General features: G+C 42.2%; 1 protein-coding gene across 2 annotated transcripts in view; it reads left to right on the plus strand.

Annotated features, from left to right (window-relative positions):
• zbtb44 (zinc finger and BTB domain containing 44) overlaps window positions 1–21,594 on the plus strand; it is a 36,874-nt gene that overhangs the window by 6,959 nt on the left and 8,321 nt on the right. The window contains exons 2-5 of one of the 2 annotated variants that reach the window (XM_034169074.1): window positions 1,131–2,234; window positions 6,762–6,846; window positions 7,232–7,383; window positions 12,474–12,774. In XM_034169074.1, coding sequence (XP_034024965.1) covers window positions 1,131–2,234; window positions 6,762–6,846; window positions 7,232–7,383; window positions 12,474–12,774 — 1,642 coding nt within the window. The remainder of the gene's footprint in view (window positions 1–1,130; window positions 2,235–6,761; window positions 6,847–7,231; window positions 7,384–12,473; window positions 12,775–21,594) is intronic. The other variant, XM_034169075.1, reaches the window with a different exon arrangement.

Below are 21,594 nucleotides of genomic sequence, written 5' to 3' on the forward strand. Positions count from 1 at the left end.
TTGAGTGAGCACTGCTCCACCCCTCTCGTCATTGTTTCATTGCGAGGAAATGGCGGAATGATTTGGGCTTTTTTTCCATCAGAATTTTTTCAGAAACTGTTAAATATAGGCAGCTGGAAACCATTCAAAAAATGTATCTGGCTTTCGGTGAAAATTTTACGGGCTTCACAGAGAATAAGGAGTGTTACTACAGCTTTAAGGACGGCCCACAATGGCGCTCAGCGCACCGCGCTCCGAGCCGCCATGGAGAGGCAGAAACCACCACATCATTTCTAAACGGATGGCTCTGTGGAGCTGGGACCGTCGTGTGCAATTTCTCTGGTTATCACAAGAGCTGGACATCAGCCATTTTCCAGCAGATTTCACTTTTAACAAGAGATTTTGTCATGGAAAGCTGCACGGAGGCTTCACGCGTCACGACTGATTCGCTGATGAAGCGAGACAAAGGAAACACGTCCGTTTCGGAGTGCCAGGGGACAAGTTGGGACATGCCTATCTCGGCTTTCAGTGCTTACCAGTCGAGTGAGTATAAGAGAAATTGTGGAGAGCTGGGCTGATGGCTGATGTCCAACTCTTGTGATAACCAGAGAAATTGCACACGACGGTCGCGGCTCCACACAGCGATCCATTTAGAAATGATGTGGTGGTTTCTGTATCTCGATGGCGGCTTGGAGCGCGGTGCGCTGAGCGCCATTGTGGGCCGTCCTTAAAGCTGTCGTAACACTCCTTATTCTCTGTGAAGCCCGTAAAATTTTCACAGAAAGCCAGATAAATTTTTCGAATGGTTTCCAGCTGCCTGTCTCTAACAGTTTCTGAAAAAATTCTGATGGAAAAAAAAAAAAGCCCAAATCATTCCGCCATTTCCTCGCAGTGAAACGACGACAAGAGGGGTGGAGTAGTGCTCACTCAAAGCCTGCCCACAGGCGAATGACGCAACCGACAGGCGTGGAAAAACTCACGCATGCGCATGAAGGTTCAAGCTTGGCTGATGTAAAAACATATGAATCAAATCCATATAGTTTTTGAAAAAAATAAAAAGGTCCGTTACTTTTCTCACAGACCTCGTATGTTGTAATTTGCTATATTTAGGGGTTTTACAAATGCTTGTGTGTGGTTTTCCTCTGCTGCAGGACACATTTCCAGTGTGCAGTCAGAAGCTGTTTCCATCATGGGAGTCAAAACCTTCACCCACAACTCGTCCTCCCACAGTCAGGAGATGCTGGAGAAGCTCAACGCTTTGCGCAATGAGGGTCACTTATGTGATGTCACCATTCGGGTCCAGGACAAACTCTTCCTGGCCCACAAAGTGGTCCTCGCATGCTGCAGTGAATTCTTCCGATCGAAATTGCTCAGCCGGCCGGAGGAGGAGGACAAGTTTGTGTTGGACTTGCATCATGTGACAGTCAGTGGCTTTGCTCCTTTGTTGGAATATGCCTACACATCCACTCTCTCCATTAGCACCGAGAACATCATTGACGTGCTGGCGGCTGCAAGTTACATGCAGATGTTTGCTGTGGCGAGCACGTGTTCAGAGTTCATGAAGTCCAGTATCCTGTGGAGTCCGGGTAACGACAACAATGGTGGCAATATGATGACAGATAAGCCGCATGAATCTGCACCAGAGAGCGCATCATCCAACTGTACCCTGACGCCACTGGATGGCAGTGTGTCACCCGTGTCCTCTGACTGCAGCGTGATGGAGAGAAACGTTCCCATATGCCGCGAATCGAGACGTAAGCGGAAAAGCTTTGTAACTGTGGCATCACCTGAGAGTCCGCTCAAATGCACTACACAGATGGTAACCACCTCCCCTCAGATCCCCAACCCATCGCCTTCATTCTCAGACAATGCGGCCCAGCCTGTGGAGTCCTCCCTGGCCTTCCCGTGGACTTTCCCATTCGGTATCGACCGCAGATTCCACTCGGATAAGTCGAAGCCCCCAGAGAGCCCCCGTTGCCTTGATCAGGGTGCGACAGGGACCTCTGAGGTGGTGGTTGGACGGCGGATTAGTGACTTCCTCACGTGTGAGAGCTCCAAAGCTGTGCCGTCACCAGTGCCAGTAGAGGAAGAAGATGTGAGAGTGAAGGTGGAGCGTCTCAGTGATGAGGAAGTTCAAGAATCATCCTCCCAGCCAGTCAGTGCCTCCCAGAGCTCGCTGAGCGACCAGCAGACAGTCCCAGGCAGCGAGCAGGTCCAGGAGGAGCTCCTTATCAGTCCACAGTCCTCCTCAATAGGTGGGGTTGTTCTCTATAACCAGCTTATTCACACATTTCAGTCACTCCCATTTTCTATACCCGCTTAGTCCAGTTAAGGGTCAGGGGTGAGGCTGGAGCCTATCCCAGCAGTCATAGGGTGTGATGGGGCTGCACCCTGGGTGGGATGCCAGTCCATTGCAGACCCACAAATAGACAGACACTATTGCACAGACACGCCCACCTACGGTCAATTTAGAGTCACCAATTCACTGAACCTGCATGTCTTTGGAAGTGGGAGGAAGCCAGAGCACCCGGCGGGAACCCATGCAGACTTGCGGTTACTGTTCAGGAAAGTACGATTTTGCAACCTTTCCTCAGAAAATGTCATATAGAACTGACTGAAAAAGAAATTGTAGAATGTGAGGCATTTATTTGTTTGAGGTTTTTAAATGAAACTCCTAAGACCTTGCATCTCTACAAAAACCAGGTCCTGTTCAAGCCCTTGTTTGAATTTAAAATGAATATTCTTCATGGAGTGGAACTGATTATTTGTATCTGTATCTCAAAGTAAATCTCTTCAGCTGCTCCCTTGTTTTGACTCTGGATCACCAAAGCAGATTAGAGGTGGATCTGCATGCTGATTTGGCACCAGTTTTACGCTGGGTGCCCTTCTTGATGCAACTCATTTTGTGTATAAAAGCATGGGCAGTGTGGTGGTGTGAGCTTGCTTCCAAAATGGAAGGGTTCTGGTTCAAGACTCCTTCTCCATGTAATGTGGAGTTTTGTTAGGAAGGGCATCCAGTATAAAACCTGTGCCAAATCCTCACACAGATCCATACTGTGGTGGCGCCAAGCAGAATTCAGTTCAATTAAACCTTTATTGTTACTGTATACAGGATACAACAAAATGTCACGTCCTTCCAGTGGTGCTACGAAAACACCCCACACATACAACATAAAACTGCTCACAGTCAACTTATCAATCACAAACTAGGGCCAGATAATATGTAAAAAGTACTTTTACTATGTAAAAAAATAGAATAAAATCTCTATTGTACAGAATGAAGTGTAAACTGTTTTTACATTCAGCTGGTCCTATATGATCATATTGAATATTGCACATGGAGGTCACGTTCACGCAGCACTGAGTGCTGTTATTGCTTTGGGATAAAAACTGTTTTTAACCTATTTACTGTGTTCTGTCATCCTAAAAAGTTTGCACAAGGGCAGCAGCTCAAACACTTGACTGTCCTGGATTAGTTTGATCTTGTAGAATGTTGTGGGCTCTTCTGGGGCAGCAGGAACTGTATAGATCTTCCAAAAAGAGGAGAGCTGGTTCTTCCTAAGTATTTTCAAGAGCAGTGGTGTTGACTGAATGGGAGAAGCAAAAAGACCTTACTTTTATCTTGTGTATAAAAAAAAAAAAAAAAAAAAAAAAAAGATTTGTAGTTAGGGATGTCCCGATCAGGTTTTTTTGGCCCTGATCCGATTCCAAGTCATCTGATTTTGAGTATCTGCCGAGTCCCGATCTGATACTTTAAAAAAACTGAATGAACAATGAACAAATGCTAAATATATAATATTTTCATTTTAATCACCTTATTTTATTATTTATCACTTAAACAGTGCACTTCTGCTTGAGGTAGCTTGAACAATCAAGTAATAATCCACCAGACTTAAAAATGTACAAATTTCTGTTATTTTATTGGTCTAAAAATAAATGTCAAAGGTTCCTTATGTTAAACAAGAAATTATCTAATCTGAAATAACAGGTGGGTTTAATTTATAGATGAAAGGTTTCTAAAGAACCATTTATTGATTTAGCTATTTTAATTATGTGTTCTAAATTTTTTAAACAGTAATCAGAAATTTTGAGGTAACAGACAACAAAAAACATTTCCAAGGATTTTTCTTCAGACACCTGGTTTCTGCACTGATCTGTGGTTGAAATCCCCGCCTGACTGGAAAATCATTAAGGGCCCTTGGGCAAGGTCTTTAATCCCCTATTGCTCCCGGTGTGTAGTGAGCACCTTGTATGGCAGCACCCTGACATCGGGGTGAATGTGAGGCATAATTGTAAAGCGCTTTGAGCGTCTGATGCAGATGGAAAAGTGCTATATAAATGCAGTGGTTTCTGCCACTAGTCTTCCGTGTTTTGGCCCGACGCGTCATTCCTATTTGACAGCGCGAAGCTACGTCACAGCTCAGAGCGTCGAAAGTTCAAAAGTCAACTTGAAAAGTAAAAGTAAAAAAAAAATCAACTTACATTTGCGTCCTCACAGTCCCCCTCTGATGCTTTATCAGTGTTCAACAAGTTCAGAGCAGCGCAGTGAACGTGAATGAAGACGGAAGCTCTTTAAGACGTGCTCCTAAATGTGATGTGTCAGGCTGAGGTCATAAACACACAAACAGCAGTTCTGCGAAAGAAACTTTACACGCGTAACTCCCCCACCTCTTTCCGGTTGAACTTATGTTTTTTTCTTTTGTTCAATTAAAAAAAAAGACTGGGTTGAACTTTGACCGCATCAGCCTGCCAACAAGCAGCAATGCGCGCTCCCGTCAGAAGCGTTACGTCAAAAGCCGCTTCTGACGCCTCTAAAAAGCAATGCGTCTCACGCCTCTGATGCTTCCGACGCGTGAAAGGCCCATTAATCTGCAATAATAAGCCTGAAATAGCGCTGATCAAAATAATGAGGATACAATCTATATTGGATTCCTGATCGGGATGCAATGTCTGATTTCGATCAAGTCTGAAACCACGTGATCGGGCCTGATTTCCGATCACGTGATTGGATCTTTATGGCTGGATAGAAAGCTGAAAGGTTGAAGTTTTTCATACCATTGTCAATATTAGCCCTGCATTTTGTCAGTCTCTTAGACATCATGTTCATTGTAGGCTCCGCGTTGGCCAATTACGGCCTGCAAACGCTTTGGGGAAAGTGTCCTGAGGAATGTTTCAGATTTCTCGGCAGATGTTTTCCTTCAATGCATCGATGCTTGGCATCAGCATAAACTTCAGAGTCTCTGCAAGTAAAAAAGAAACATAAGTGATTAAGTTCATAGCATTTAAGGAGCAGGACCTCCTAAACTAGTAAAACTAAATATTTACGTTCTCTGGCCAGAAACGGGGACACAACAGGTTTTCCTTCTATCAAATGCTGCTGGACATATTTGTCTCCACCATTTAAAGACGTCCAGAAATCTCAGAAGTGTACTTTTGCAGCAACAAGTTACTGCAAGCAGAGAATGTTTTAGTTTGTAATTAAACACCTTTTTTGTAATTTAATTACAAACTAAAACATTTGTGGTTATGGTTAATAACAATAATTATAATAATTGGTGTTATTGGCATTATTTCAGATACACATTAAAATACGTTTTTTTGTTGGCATATCAGTTGTAACTGGTTTTTGTTTTCGGTCTGAACCTGTTCAAAACCTTTTTTTTTATGTTATTACTATAAATGTTGCTAAACTGAGTTGAAATAAGTTTGCATAATCACAAGTTTTATTTGTTTATTTTTCCATAATGGGTAACTGTTATTCAGCTTTGGTTAATTTGCAGTAAAATGTTTTATTTCTATTGTATTAAAAGGGACATGAGGTCTGTTAGAAAAGTATCAGACCTTTTTATTTTTTTCAAAATCCTGATGGATTTGAATCACGTGTGCTTGCATGAGCCAACCTTGAACCTTTGTGCGCATGCGTGAACTTTTTCACGCCTGTCAATTGCGTCATTTGCTGGTAAGCAGCGTTTGTGTGAGGACTGTGCTGTGCGATCAGTGGATTTTCATTTCAAGGAAAAAGACGTAACGACTGGAGCAGCGCCGCATCAAATTTTGCCAGAAACTTGGCGACAGCCAGGTGGAAACCATTCAGATGATTCAGATGGCTTTCGCTGACTTTTCAGTCGTTTCACTGTCTGAGAAATTGTGGAAGAGGTGGGCATGTCACAGCTTGTCCTGTGAGACTTCAACACGGAGGTGCTTTTGCTCCGCCATCAGCAGCTTCGTGCCGAAGCCTTTGGCATGAATTTCACTGCCAATATTTTCAATGCCAAATCTTCTGTCACAATGGAATGTGCCGAAAAAGTGCTGATGTCCACCTCTTCCGCAATTTTCGGATAGTCACATGACGGACCTGCATCACCACAGCGTTCACTTTGGAAGTGATCTGGTCGTTTCAGCACGTTAATGGCCGACCGGAGTGTGGCTCGCTCTTCACTGTTGTCCGGACGTCTTTAAACCGGTTGTACCGCTCCTTAATCTGTGTGATGCCCAGAGCATTGTCACCGAAAGCCGTCTAAGTTAAAGCCATCTAAAGTAAATCTACACAAAAATAATTTTTGTGTCTTTTCTTCGGATGGAGATTGTGTTGTAGAGATTTGTTTACACTTTGAGATGAAATTAGGCAGTTTTTGATTATTTTTGATGAGCTTAAGTTTTTATTATAATTTGTAATTAAATTAATCAGAAAACTATACAAATATGTAAGAGCCCATGTGTTGAGTACGTCTGTGGGCACTGTGCATCAAACTTTAGTGTGTTTTTATTTTTATTTTTTTTAGGATCAATGGATGAGGGCGTGTCTGAGGGCTTGCCATCAATGCAGAGCACTTCTAATCCAGGAGGACATGGGGAAGATGACGAGAGGTATTGATTTGCCATAACATGAAATAATAATTAGACAAACCTTCATGTATTTCATTATTACCTCAACCAAGGAGCTAATTTTTATGTTACTTTTTCGCAGACACCCTTGTTTGTTTGTGTATTTGGCAGCAGAATATCTCAGCGATATGTTAACATAATTGATGGAAGTTTGGTGAAGGCCTACGTCTTGGGTTAAGACAGAGTTGATGTGGGGGGGGGATAAACCGGTTTTGTATTGTAAAAGCCTTTAGCCACCAACACCTATGAATGCATAAAGGCTAATGTGGGAAGCCACAAATGTCAACCATCAGACAAGCTTTGAATGTTTTTTGAAGTGTACGTTTAATGCCAGTATTTTGAATATTACACTAATTTCTCCTTTCAGGTTGGAAGGTATTCAGTATCCATACCACCTCTATATCAGCCCTTCAGCCCGGCCCGGCTCCAATGGGCCAGACAGGCCCTTTCAGTGTCCAACCTGCGGAGTGCGATTCACACGCATTCAAAACCTGAAGCAGCACATGCTTATACACTCCGGTAGGTCAGATTGTGAAACTCAAACCTTTAAAATTATTCTTTTTTCTTCTTTTATTGGTGTCAGGGATCCTTCAGTATATTGGACTGCTATGTTGTTGGAAATTAGAAATGCTGCAGCTTAACTGTGGAGCAGGGGGTGTGGCTTAAAATGTATGTCATGGTAAATTTAAAGGACAGGATATTCAAAAGAATTTTATTGTCATATGCACAAAAGAACATGTTCCCTGCACAATGAAATGTGTCTACTGCATTTAACCCATCCTAATTGCCAATTAGGAGCAGAAGTCGCCATTAGGCGCCCGGGGACCAGCTCCCGATGTACATCTCTGCCTTGGTCAACAGCAGGGCTGAGCAAACCAAGACCGACCCATAACAAACGACACACACATAACACACATAGGCCCTGTACATAAACACATATAAAAAAGCACACACGAGGGAAGAAGAGAGAAAAAAACCCCTCATAGCCGCTGTGTTACACAGCAGCAATGAGGAAAAAAAACCCCATCAGCACAGAAAAACAATCACACAGACAACAAAGACTCAGGACGACAACTGAGATTTGAAGGTCCAGTTTATCAGAACACTCCGGAGGCAGCCTATTAGGCGCCGTCAACGGCCTTGTCTGACAGTCCTGGAAGGGGGAGGGGCTCAGCCCTGAGCAGTCCACTGTCCACAGTCAACGTCAGAGCTGGAGAAGCTGAGGGGAGGGGAATGACCAGGGAGCAAGGCTTAAGTGTTGATCTTCTTGAGGAGGTTTTTTTTTATCACAGCGGCCTTGAAGTGCAGCTGTGTTTGGGGAAGCCAAATGAATATCCAGATTAGCAGACGCCTGAAAAATTCCACAGTTCTGAGAACAGAGTGGCTCTCAATACATCTGAATGTAGAATGTGGTCTTTACTGACAGTCAAAGCGGATTTCCAGAGCTGCAATCCTGCCCGAGATGTTTTCCAGCGTGCGGTTAACACCCGCCGACTGCGCAGCCACTGCCTTCCCAATCAAATCAATGATGTAGGGCAGCCTGGAAGGCCAAATTAATGCTGCCTGCACTTTCTTAATTTTCCGGTAAACCAGCGCCATGCCTGCTCCACACAGCAGAAAGCCGGTCACCACCAAGCCAAATATATACACATCTTCGACGTCCTCCACAGAAAGCATGTAAAGGCACATGACCTGTTTTCTCCTCCACGAGTCAATCGCGTAACCCATCACATGCATCCCGGCAGGACAGGTCAGGTCCTCCGCCCCCGAATGTCTTGTGGAAAAAATAGTGTCAATTGCGTTCAGAGACCACTTTAACAGATCCATTTTTGTCGTTTTCCAGAAGAGCAAAGCTGCAGCCTCACAGACAACATGCCACAGAAGCAGGAAAGATAAGGAGGGAGGGAGAAGAGAAAAATGCGTCCGTCTCGGCCGAGTGCAAGCTGGCAAAAAAAAAAACTACAACTATATATTACTGTACTTTTTGTGTGTGTGTTCAAATTTCAACATAAAATTGAGTATGAGTTGTTCTTAAAGAGGAGTAGGGTGGATTTAGGGGTGTCATGGAGCACGTAGGTCAGTGGGTAAGGAGCTGGTCTGCCAATATGTAGACTTGGGGTCGAATCCCGCTCATGCTCCTTCCTCTCTGTCCTTGGACAAGACACTCAATCTGCATTGTCACAGTACACTCAGCTGTTTTTATAAAATAACAAAAAATTTACCAGCCTTGGCTAGGGAAGTAAATGTGAGGCATCATTGAAATGCGCTTTGAGCATTTGCTAGATGGAAAAGCACAATCGAATGCAGTCCTGCTTCTTCTTGTTCTTCAGTGAGGATAAGCAGTGAAATTTCCTCCTGCTCTCTGCAGTTGTTGTTTTTTTTTTTTTTTCCAAAACTCTGGTGTTTCTGATCATTGGCGCTGCGGCTGTGTGATCAAGCAGTTAGTCACATGCACGGGTTTGATTACCAGTTCTGATCACAGGCACCACAGGCGCTGCATACATGGATCAGACACACACAAACGCATGCGCTTCACTTTCTCTCCAGCTGATTCATTCAGGATGAATGCATTCAGTGTTTGGATGTGTTGTAGCGTGCGCACACAAAAGGACTGCCTTGTACATGATTTAGCGACTAGCCACTGCGAACAAATACGCAGCAGTCAAGGATCACTTCCTCAAAACTTTTGAACTGTCAGGCGCTGAATGGGCCAGCAGGCTGTTCTCTCTGCACGAGCTGGAGGACAGCAAGCCCTTCAGCTTCATGCTGCAGCTCCTGAGAGGACACCGGCTGTACTTTTTGTGCAGCAACTCTTTCCTCAGGTGCGTGCAGTGCTGGAACAGCACTACGATCATGGACTGCCGTGCGCTGGCGGAGAGGCCAACAAATTCTTCCTGACCAGCTAGCACCATGGCATGACCGCGGCAGCACTTGCCACATCACACGCAGCAACAGAAGCCCCTCACTACACAACAGCACTGCCGCAGAGGAGCTGCATCTCTTCTCCACAACAGCACTCACAAACCGGCTTCTGTACTGTGTGAAAACATTCAGCTGGTCGACTGAAGCTAACGCTACAAACAATAAAAAAAACGCCAAGAACAACAGCAAAATGAAAATTGACAAATTGAGGTTTTAGGTTGCATTCATTCAAATTTTTTGACAGTTTTAAAAATCTTGACGAAGTACCAGCTGCATGAACGAAGCTGCGCGAAGGTTACACGATGCCAACGAAAGTCCAAATTTCTTGTTTCCTTTGGGCTTTGTTGCCCTTCATTAAGTGCCGATAAGACAATTTCATTTTAAAATGCAGCACTTTTGGCTCAGGTACAGTTATAGTCTACTTTCTAATAGTGACTGCAGCCGAGTCTGTGTATATGTTTATGTAGTTGTGGTGCTGAGTTACTGGAAATTCTAGATTTCTCCTATTTGATTGATAACGTATTTATCTAATCTATCTGTCTGAAATGGTGGAAGTTTGAATAAATTATTTTTTGGTTTGTTTTTAAATAATGTTGAGGAAGCATAAAAGAAATAAGTTAACACTTAATGTAATGAACACATTAAATGTCATCTTTAAGTGACATCCAGCAGGGTTTGCCATTTAGAATAAATAGTTGTGTGCCTTAAGGGCACCAAAATCTGAAACGTTTGGTGCCCCTCAGAAAAGTTCGGTGCCAAACCTACCGCTTCGCAGCATAGCTGTGAAGCTTTTGCAAAGCTTTTAATTTTGATATAAAAGGATGCAAATGGTGCATTCTGGTGATATCTGGGGCAGAATTAGGGTGAAATTATGGGAGGGAATTTTTGTGTTTTTGGAGTAATATTTTCTGAAATTTAGAAATTTTCTAACCTTGTCAGAAGCTGAGATGACCCCATGCCAATATGCACAGGCAGATTGGCATGGGGTCATCTAAGCTGCCAATGTTTTATTAAGGAGAAAACAAGAAACTGAAATACATTCACTAATTTATTTTTAATAAACATCCAAATCATTCAGTAACATTCAGTCAGTGACCATTCATTTCATTTGGTATCTCTGAAGTGGATTCTTATGATAATAAGAGTAGAGTCCTGAAAATACAGGAGTAATTTGTTTTATAACTAAAATAAAAAATTGTGGTGTTTTTGTATGTGCAGTACAACAATAAGAGCTACAGACTACAGTTTTACATAAGACAAAAATCTGCTAATTAACTGTACATATGTATATAAGTTGTAAATGCGTTATGACAGCACTGTAAGCACAATATTGCCTCCTTCACACATCTGCACACTTTGTGGGATGTCATCCAATGGTTTTGCAAAGTTAACCAGATACAGATACAATAATATTTTACCTGAGTAGTGTGATGAGTTTCTCATACAGCTTGACTGGCCAGAGAGCTTCTTTGTATGCACTTTCCAGTCTGTGCACAAGGCAGACCACCAAGAAAACAGATTCTGAAGCAAGCTTGGCATAGTTGTTCACCATCCCTGACTGACGAACTTTCTTGGGGTCGAGATTCCCATACTCGGCTCGGCAGATCTTGCAGAACATCTGTTCACCATCATACAATAGCCATTTAAAGGGATACTTTACTCATCAATGTTAACCCCTAAAATAAGAGATTATATATTGAAATAGTGACATCTTAAATTAAAACAAGATTTGCAATAGATTATCTTAATTTTTATGACTTTAAAAAACGGACCAGCCTATATGTATGAAGTCACAAGTGCTGATTTTGCGCAGCCTGGTGTGCATACATGTATAGATACTGCAGTAAAACACCTGAAAATCTTACACTTAAATTATGTGACATCAGAAAGTAGCAAATTATATTTGTTGCTCTTATTTATGAATATCAGTCAAATCATTAGCGTATTTTTTGAAATTTTGTAAGGAGTTTTATTGACATCTCTATACATGTTTACATTCAACAGTGTGTTAAGAGCACTTGTGATGTCATAGCACAGACAACTGGAGGAAACTTCATTTGAAAAGTTCTCAAAAAAAATTAATTCCAATAATTATCAGAAGCTGTATTTCAATGTTGATATGATCTTTATTTTTTAGAAACTATTTTAATACAAGTGGAGTGTCCCTTTAAATTCTTCCTGCCAGCTCTGTTTGAAATTTCTCAGTCGGATCTTCTCGTATTCCCTTTGTTTCTCCTTCTTTTCCTCTTCTGTTCTAGCGTGTTTTTTTGGCGATTGCTGACCCCCTATGTTCACATTTTGCAGATTTTCTGCCCGCAATATCCCGGTTTTCAGCCACGCACCCAACATGTTTGAACATCTCTACGGAAGTAGTTGCTTTCAAATTTTAAATTTTGTCCAAAATTGATAGATTTCTGTACAGTTATTGAATAAAAAGGTGGATTCCAGTCGGAAATGCAAGTCTAGAGAGTTGTGTGCCCGCCCCCAAAGTAGGGTGTCACGGGTTCCCGGGTAACCGCTAAAATCGAACCCTGACATCCAGGCTGTTTTGCAACTTTGTTTTGATAATAACAAAAGAGGAGAAAAAGTGTTTGCATAGAGACGAGTTAAACTTTGAGCTTTCAGTTCTACCACTGAGGACCAGCAAAGACGATGAGCTGATGTTTGGATTTCTTTCCCTTTTCCAGGCATTAAGCCTTTCCAGTGTGACCGCTGTGGGAAAAAGTTCACACGGGCCTACTCCCTAAAGATGCATCGGCTGAAGCACGAAGGTAAACGCTGTTTCCGGTGCCAGATTTGTAGCGCCACATTCACGTCCTTCGGTGAATATAAGCACCACATGAGGGTCTCCCGACACATAATCCGCAAGCCGCGGATTTATGAGTGCAAAACGTGCGGCGCCATGTTCACCAACTCTGGCAATTTAATTGTACACCTGAGGAGTCTGAACCATGAGGCATCCGAACTAGCAAACTACTTCCAGAGCAGGTGAGGAGTTTGGGGGGCTTTGACCCCCATTATTTGTATTTAGATCTCACCTGGATCAGAAAGTAACCTCTTCAGTTTAGCTTCTAAGACCTGACCTTCCTGTGATCATTTTGCTTTGATAACTTTCTTTGTTTACAGTGGATTTGACACCTCATATCAAGTGTATTTGACTGTATTTATGTGGAAGTTTTTCACTTGTAACAGTCATACTCATGCACAGTTGGGAAATGCTTTGCACACATTTTGACTGGGTTTTTTTATTTGTTTGGGAATTGGGAAGGGGGGCAAAATTCCATGAGATGTTTGGGCAAAGTGCTTTATATTTTTGAGCTAAGTGTCCACTTGTCAAGTGAAAAAATGTAAAATCATTCATTTACAGTTCTGCCTTCAGTCAGAAATTGACTAAATTCTGTTCCTGCCTTTCTTCAGTGCTAAACAGCTTTTACACTCGGGATACCAAACGTAATTGGAGCGTTCTATATTGGCAGTAACGTTACTATATATTCAGGGACTAAAGTTATCTGTCCCTACGGTGGATTTCCGTGAATTGGGCTGCCAATAGGCAGGAGTCGCGCTGATGCCGTCCTGATGCCGAGTCAAGGCTGGGTGCAAGATATTGAATTTACTACATTTAAAATGTTCAAAAATCAATTTTTAGAATGTCTGTTTTGTTTTTGTTTTTTCTCCTGGCAGCCTGTCTCCGGGGTTGGGGGGGGGGGGGGGCGGTGGGGTGTTTAAGTGTAGATTTCTCAGTGCACAGTGAGCAAAAAGCAGAGTTTTACAAACATATTTTTAAACTTTTCTTTCAAAGAGTGTCCTTGCTGTGGTTAAACTAAAAACACAGCTGGAGACTTGCAACGTATAACAACAAACACATCGTTGTTGTTGTTGTTGTGTGTTATTTCAAACAATGCCTAAACTCTCTTCCTGAGGATGACATGATGTAAATGCACCCATAAAACCTTATTACCTCTCAATTGGGTCACACTCTCCACAAAAATACACAAATTCTTGATTATTCCTGTTCAAACACTGCAAACCAGGAGCGCATCCAGACGGAAAGAGGGTGTTGTGTGTCTGTGTGTGTGTGTGGGGGGGGGGGGGGGGGGCGCTTTGAGGACTTTTTTGTCCACTTTTGAAGACATTTTTCATGACTGATATTTATGATAAAAAAATTTTAGCAATTGAAATGTTTAAATCAATATGTATCTGGGCCTAAATTTTACTATAGTTCTGGATAAGTTTAATTGATAAGCCATATAGAAATAAGTTTACTTAATTTAACTTTTCTAAAGTGGGATGTGAAGCTATATCTTTTTTTAATGTAATGTCTGAGCTCGGCATGGGTCTGTTTGGGTTTCTAGCTTTAAAATGAGGTCAGTTAGGATGAGGAAAGTCAAAACATGAAAATGATCACAGCTCTTGTGGTTAGTAATCTTATCAAACAAACATGTACAACCCCTGGCAAAAATTATGGAATCACCGGCCTCGGAGGATGTTCTTTCAGTTGTTTAATTTTGTAGAAAAGCAGATCACAGACATGACACAAAACTAAAGTCATTTCAAATGGCAACTTTCTGGCTTTAAGAAACACTATAAGAAATCAGGAAAAAAAAATTGTGGCAGTCAGTAACGGTTACTTTTTTAGACTAAGCAGAGAGAAAAAAATATGGAATCACTCAATTCTGAGGAAAAAATTATGGAATCATGAAAAACAAAAGAACGCTCCAACACATCACTAGTATTTTGTTGCACCACCTCTGGCTTTTATAACAGCTTGCAGTCTCTGAGGCATGGACTTAATGAGTGACAAACAGTACTCTTCATCAATCTGGCTCCACCTTTCTCTGATTGCTGTTGCCAGATCAGCTTTGCAGGTTGGAGCCTTGTCATGGACAATTTTCTTCAACTTCCACCAAAGATTTTCAATTGGATTAAGATCCGGACCATTTGCAGGCCATGACATTGACCCTATGTGTCTTTTTGCAAGGAATGTTTTCACAGTTTTTGCTCTATGGCAAGATGCATTGTTATCTTGAAAAATGATTTCATCATCTCCAAACATCCTTTCAATTGATGGGATAAGAAAAGTGTCCAAAATATCAACGTAAACTTGTGCATTTAGTGATGTAATGACAGCCATCTCCCCAGTGCCTTTACCTGACATGCAGCCCCATATTATCAATGACTGTGGAAATTTACATGTTCTCTTCAGGCAGTCATCTTTATAAATCTCATTGGAACGGCACCAAACAAAAGTTCCAGCATCATCACCTTGCCCAATGCAGATTTGAGATTCATCACTGAATGTGACTTTCATCCAGTCATCCGCAGTCCACGATTGCTTTTCCTTAGCCCATTGTAACCTTGGTTTTTTCTGTTTAGGTGTTAATGATGGCTTTCTTTTAGCTTTTCTGTATGTAAATCCCATTTCCTTTAGGCAGTTTCTTACAGTTCGGTCACAGACGTTGACTCCAGTTTCCTCACATTCGTTCCTCATTTGTTTTGTTGTGCATTTTCGATTTTTGAGACATATTGCTTTAAGTTTTCTGTCTTGACGCTTTGACGTCTTCTTTGGTCTATCAGTATGTTTTCCTTTAACAACCTTCCCATGTTGTTTGTATTTGGTCCAGAGTTTAGACACAGCTGACTGTGAACAACCAACATCTTTTGCAACATTGTGTGATCATTTACCCTCTTTTAAGAGTTTGATAATCCTCTCCTTTGTTTCAATTGACATCTCTCGTGTTGGAGCCATGATTCATGTCAGTCCACTTGGTGCAACAGCTCTCCAAGGTGTGATCACTCCTTTTTAGATGCAGACTAACGAGCAGATCTGATTTGATGCAGGTGTTAGTTTTGGGGATGAAAATTTACAGGGTGATTCCATAATTTATTCCTCAGAATTGAGTGAGTCTATATTTTTTTCCCTCTGCTTGGTCTAAAAAAGTAACTGTTACTGACTGCCACAATATTTTTTTTCCTGATTTCTTATAGTGTTTCTTCAAGCCAGAAAGTTGCCATTTGAAATGGCTTTAGTTTTGTCATGTCTGTGATCTGCTTTTTTCTACAAAATTAAACAACTGAACATCCTCCGAGGCCGGTGATTCCATAATTTTTGCCAGGGGTTGTAGGTTGTGATACCAATTGTGGTTAAAAGGTAAAAATGTGCAAAAGAAAATACAAATACAGCACACATTAACCAGTACAACTAAATAGAGGAGGATCAGGGTTAGAAAAGTCATCAAAAAAAAAAAAAAAAACCCAGCATGCATCCCTGGACATGAAAAACCCCAAATTTTCTGCAGACCCCCGACTGACAAAAGTCTACTTTCACCAAAAAGTTGTAATTTTTTGCTGTGCTCACCTGTGAAATGGTGCCAGAAATATCACGTGCTGGATACCAGGAGGCAACCAGTCTGCTAGCCCTACAGCGACATCTACAGAAGCGGAGGTCAATATTGATCACAGGGATTTCAGGGAAATTACAGGACATTTTAAATCTGTTTAACATAGCAATATTAAGGGTAAGAACACTTGGATGGTATTGTGGGGAGAAAACCAGCAGTATCAGTTTCTTGCACAACCCTTTCTAATTGTGCTGAAATGTTTTGACATCTAAAACCTGCAAAATACAACTGAAATCATTTTCCACAAATTTGTATGTGGGTGGAATTCTGTTACCGAATAGTGTGTGTGTCTGTGTTGTACGCAAAGCTGGTCAAGGTTAACAAAGTGTCTTTGTGAGATTTGTTTTACTTCCCAGACTTTTCCACTTCTTAATCAGCTCAAGCCTTCACATGTTGGCAGGGCTACTGTGCGCCTGAAAAGTGTTCACAGCGCTTCACTTTTTCCACATTTTGTTACAGTTACAGTCTTATTCCAGAATGGAGTAAATTAATTTTTTTCCCTCAAAATTCTACTCACAACTGTCCATAATGACAACACGAGAAAATTTTTTTTTTTTTTTTTTTTTGCAATTTTAAAATGAAAAACTAAGAAATCACCTGTACAGAAGTATTCACACCCTTTGCTCAATACTTTGTTGATGCATCTTTGGCAGCAATTACAGCCTCAATTCTTCTTGAATATGATGTCACAAGCTTGGTGCACCTATCTTTGGGCAGTTTTGTCCATTCCTCTTTGCTGCACCTCTCAAGCTCCATCAGGTTGGATGGGGAGCGTCGGTGCACAGCCATTTTCAGATCTCTCCAGAGATGTTCAATCAAACTCAGGTCTGGGCTCTGGCTGGGCCACTCAAGGACATTCACAGAGTTGTCCTGAAGCCACTCCTTTGATATCTTGGCTGTGTGCTTAGGGTCATTGTCCTGCTGAAAGATGAACGTCACCCCAGTCTGAGGTCAGAGCGCTCTGGAGCAGGTTTTCATCCAGGATGTCTCTGTACATTGCTGCATTCATCTTTCCCTCAATCCTGACTAGTCTCCCAGTTCCTGCTGCTGAAAAACATCCCCAGAGCATGATGCTGCCACCACCATGCTTCACTGTAGGGATGGTGCCTGGTTTCCTCCAAACATGACACCTGACATTCACACCAAAGAGTTCAATCTTTAGGGGCTTTCACAGTGGCGTATTTGTAGAGCTGCTCATTGCAGTGTTGTTTCATTTAAATATGGCCGAAATACGCGCATACTCAGCCTTTAACCCTTTATCTACGGCGATGGTGCCCACGCCATATTTTTCATATGCATATTTTTTTTACCGTAACTCCGCCATAGTTTGTCCAATCCGAATGATTCAAAGTGCATTGCTAAGCTAACACCAAGGGCTTTCCAATGATATATGGTGTATTACAGTAAACGTAAGCTGTGACGTCATAACACAGAGGAAAACACGGACGTTTCACACTAGTGCGCCGCTGATTCTCACTATCGTATGTTCTCATGTAAGCCCTCAATCTGAAAAATTTCAACACTGACAGCAAGCCAAGAACCCGTGCTTTCCAACAGTATCCTATATGTTGCATATATTACGGTAAAGTGCGTTCGTTGACTTTTGAAATGAGGGAAAAGTATGAAAAAGAGCACAAAAGTGACAGAAAAGTACAGAGACAGACAGCAAACATAAATGTAGTAATTTTTGAGGAAAAGGCAGGGTGTTAGTGTCATTTGTGAAGGTGTGTGTGCGTGTTTGTGTGGGTGTGATGGCTCCATCAGCCACAAGCCACTGCCCGGTGCCAACAAGCAGTGGAAACCCAACTTGCCAGCGATCCACAAAGGGGCGACGTTCTTGCAAGGTTTGCAAGAGGTCAACCTTCTGGATGTGCAAACTTTGTAAAATTGGCCTCTGTCTTCAGCCAGACAGAAACTGCTACAAACAGTACCACACTGACTGATGTAGTTTAGATCTAATTTTGATTCTTGGTTATATATTTGTATATAGTTTGACACTTTATTGTTTTATTCATATTGTATAATTTTACACAAAATGAGTGATCAAATGAGTGATTTACTGCACATTTTAATAATACAGATATTTGATATATTTATATATAGTTTTGCACTTTGTTGTTATTCATATTGTTTGGTTCTGCACTTTAAAATTGGTTACTTTTTGCATATTTTCGCCTTGTAAAATGTTTACCTTTGCACTGTTTCTGAGTTCTAGACACAATTAATTATTTTGATTGTAAACACTTACAGCTTCCTGTAAAAATGTGAAATCCAAACTTCCTTTACATAACAATCATTTTTCACTAAAAAACTGAAAAAAAATCAAGTTCGTTTTTGTTTTTTTATCCTCATTTTAAATGCTAAAACTTACAAATAATGTGTATAAATAGTTAATCAGGTGTAATATAATTGAAATTCAGGTACTCTTGGAAAAGGCTACCAAAGCACACAAACATAGAACATTATTTCTTCATTTTATTGCTATAATAAAACATTATAACCAATCGTCCATTTATAGTCTCAGTAGGTAAAGGGTTAAGTGTTCGTTCATACTTGCAGCTGCGTGTGTTTGCGTTTTAATGTGCACACAGTCGCGTGTGCCATGCTGCACCAGTTTCAGTGCTATTTTCTGCCTCTGAGGAAGTGCGCTCTGTTCTCTACTGCATGGTGTGGTGCGGCTCAAAAACAGAGTCATTTAACATTATTATTATTTATTCACAGCTCTTTTCAGCTCTGATTAGACACACAGAGAGAGTGAGAGCGCACGCGCGAGAGAGCAGTTTTATTTTCTTTTAAAGAGTCTGATAGAGGAGAGAGAGCGGGTTTATTTTAAGGAGACTCAGATAAAAAAAAAAATAATAAAAAAAAACCTCAAAATAAAATCTCTCTCTCTCGGAGATGTGAAGCGGCGCACAGTACTGTGTTGAAGCGTGGGCGGGCTCACAATAGCTGACAGTAGCACAGCGCTGCGTGGACTCGCGTGAAGGCTCCATGCTGTGCTGTACGCCGAAGAAAATTAAACAGGTTTAATTTCTTCCGTCCTACGTGCGTAGCCCTCAACATACTGCTACGTATTGAGAAAAAACTCCTTGTGAAGTGGGCGGAGAGCTGCTCATTACAGCGTAGACGATACGCTGTAATGAGCAGCTCTACGAATACGCCACTGTGACAGCCCCTTTTGTCTCATCACAACAGAGAATTTTGTTTCTCATGGTCTGAGAGTCCTTCAGCTGTTTTTGGGCAAACTCCAGGTGGGCTGCCATGTGCCTTTTACTAAGGAGTGGTTTTTGTCTGGCCACTCTACCATACAGGCCTGATTGGTGGATTGTTGCAGAGATGGTTGTCCTTCTGGAAGTTTCTCCTCTCTCCACAGAGGACTGCTGGAGCTCTGACAGAGTGACCATCAGGCTCTTGGTCACCTCCCTGACTAAGGTCTTTGTTCCTTGACCCTTGAGTTTAGATGGACGTCTGCGCTAGTAAGAGTCCTGGTGGATCTGAACTTTTTTCATTTACAGATGATGGAGGCCACTGTGCTCACTGGGACCTTCAAAGCAGCAGAAATGTTTGTGTACCCTTCCCCAGATTTGTGCCTCGAGTCAGTCCTGTCTCAGAGGTCTACAGACAATTCCTTTGACTTCATGCTGGGTTTGTGCTCTGACATGCACTGTCAACTGTGGGACCTTATATGTAGACAGGTGTGTCTTTCCAAATAATGTCCAGTCAACTGAATTTACCCCAGGTGGACTCCAATTAAGCTATAGAAACATCTCAAGGATGATCAGTGGAAACACGATGCACCTGAGTTCAATTTTGAGCTTCATGACAAAGGCTCTGAATACTTATGTACATGTGATTTCTTAATTGTTGTTTTTTTAATAAATTTGCAAAAATCTAAAAAAAAAAACAAAAAAAAAACCCTTCATTGTCATTATGTGGTATTGTCTGTAGAATTTTGAAGGGAAAAATTAATTTGATCCATTTTGTAATAAGGCTTGCCTTAGATGAAACGTCTCTTCAACATTGTATTGAGGTCTGGGACAGTGCCTAAGGAGTGGCAAACTGGGGTGGTGGTCCCATATTTATAAAACGGGACCAGAGTGTGTGTGCCAACTACAGGGGCATCACACTACTCAGCCTTCCTGGTAAAGTCTACTCCATCGTGCTGGAAAGGCGGGATCGGCTGATAGTTGAAGTTCGGATTGAAGAACAATGCGGGTTCCATCCTGGTCATGAAACAACCTGTAGCTCTTCACTCTCACAAGGATCCTGGAGGTTGACTGAGAATATGGCTATCCAGTCTACATGTGTTTTGTGGACTTGGCGAAGGCATGTGATCGGGTATTCTGGGATATACTGTGGGAGGTGCTGCGGGAGTATGGAATGAGAGGGTCCCTTCTCTGGGCCATCCAATCTCTGCACTCGCAGAGTGAGAGCTGTGTTCGGGAGCTCAGCAGTAAGTTGGACTCGTTTCCGGTAGAGGTTGGCCTCCTCCAGGGCTTCACCTTGTCACCAATCCTGTTTGTGATATTCATGGACAGGATATAGAGGTGTAGTCGGGGGGAGGAGGGTTTTCAGTTTGGTGGGCTCAGGGTGTCATCACTGCTTTTTGCAGCTGATGTGGTCCTGTTGGCTTTATAAGTCTGTGACCTCCAACACTCACTGGATCGGCTCGTAGCTGAGTGTGAAGTGCTGGGATGAGGATCAGCACCTCTAAATCTGAGGCCATGGTTCTTAGCAGGAAACTGATGGATTGCCTACTCCGGGTAGGGAATGAGGTCTTGCCCCAAGTGAAGGAGTTAAAGTACCTAGGGGTCTTGTTCTGAATTGGCTGGAGAGTCTGCACAGCAGGGACACTGTTGCATTCGCTTTGCCATACTGTTGTGACGAAAAGGGAGCTGAGCCAAAAGGCTATGCTCTTGATCTACTTGTCAGTCTTTGTTCCTGCTCTCACATATGGTCATGAGTGTTGGGTCATGACTGAAAGAACTAGATTCGGGGTGTAAGCAGCCAAAGTAGGCTTCCTCTGGAGGGCAATTGGTGTCTCACTTAAGCCTAGGTCCCACCGAATAATGAATGCTGACTAATGAGCCACGCAGCATGTTTTCTTTGCTACGAAAGGGTTTCTTCAACTATTGTGGGAGAATTGTGGCTCTTAAGGGCATTATCTTCAGTTAACGAGGCTCCTCTCTGAGTGTGGCGCTATTTTCAAGATGTTCAAAATTCAGCAACAACAGCGTGGGGCAGTTTGTGTACGAGTGACTACAACAACTTAGAGGCATGTGCGTGTTGCTAACGAGGCTGCTAAAAGCCCATTATTCCTGCACCTGGAAGCTACTCAGCACCTGAGAGGCTATTTTTGGAGCAGCTGCCCGCTTGCGCACACAATTCCACCTGCTCTGTACGCCAGACG

This window comes from Thalassophryne amazonica, chromosome 4 (assembly GCF_902500255.1).
Source record: "Thalassophryne amazonica chromosome 4, fThaAma1.1, whole genome shotgun sequence".
Classification (NCBI taxonomy): domain Eukaryota; kingdom Metazoa; phylum Chordata; class Actinopteri; order Batrachoidiformes; family Batrachoididae; genus Thalassophryne; species Thalassophryne amazonica.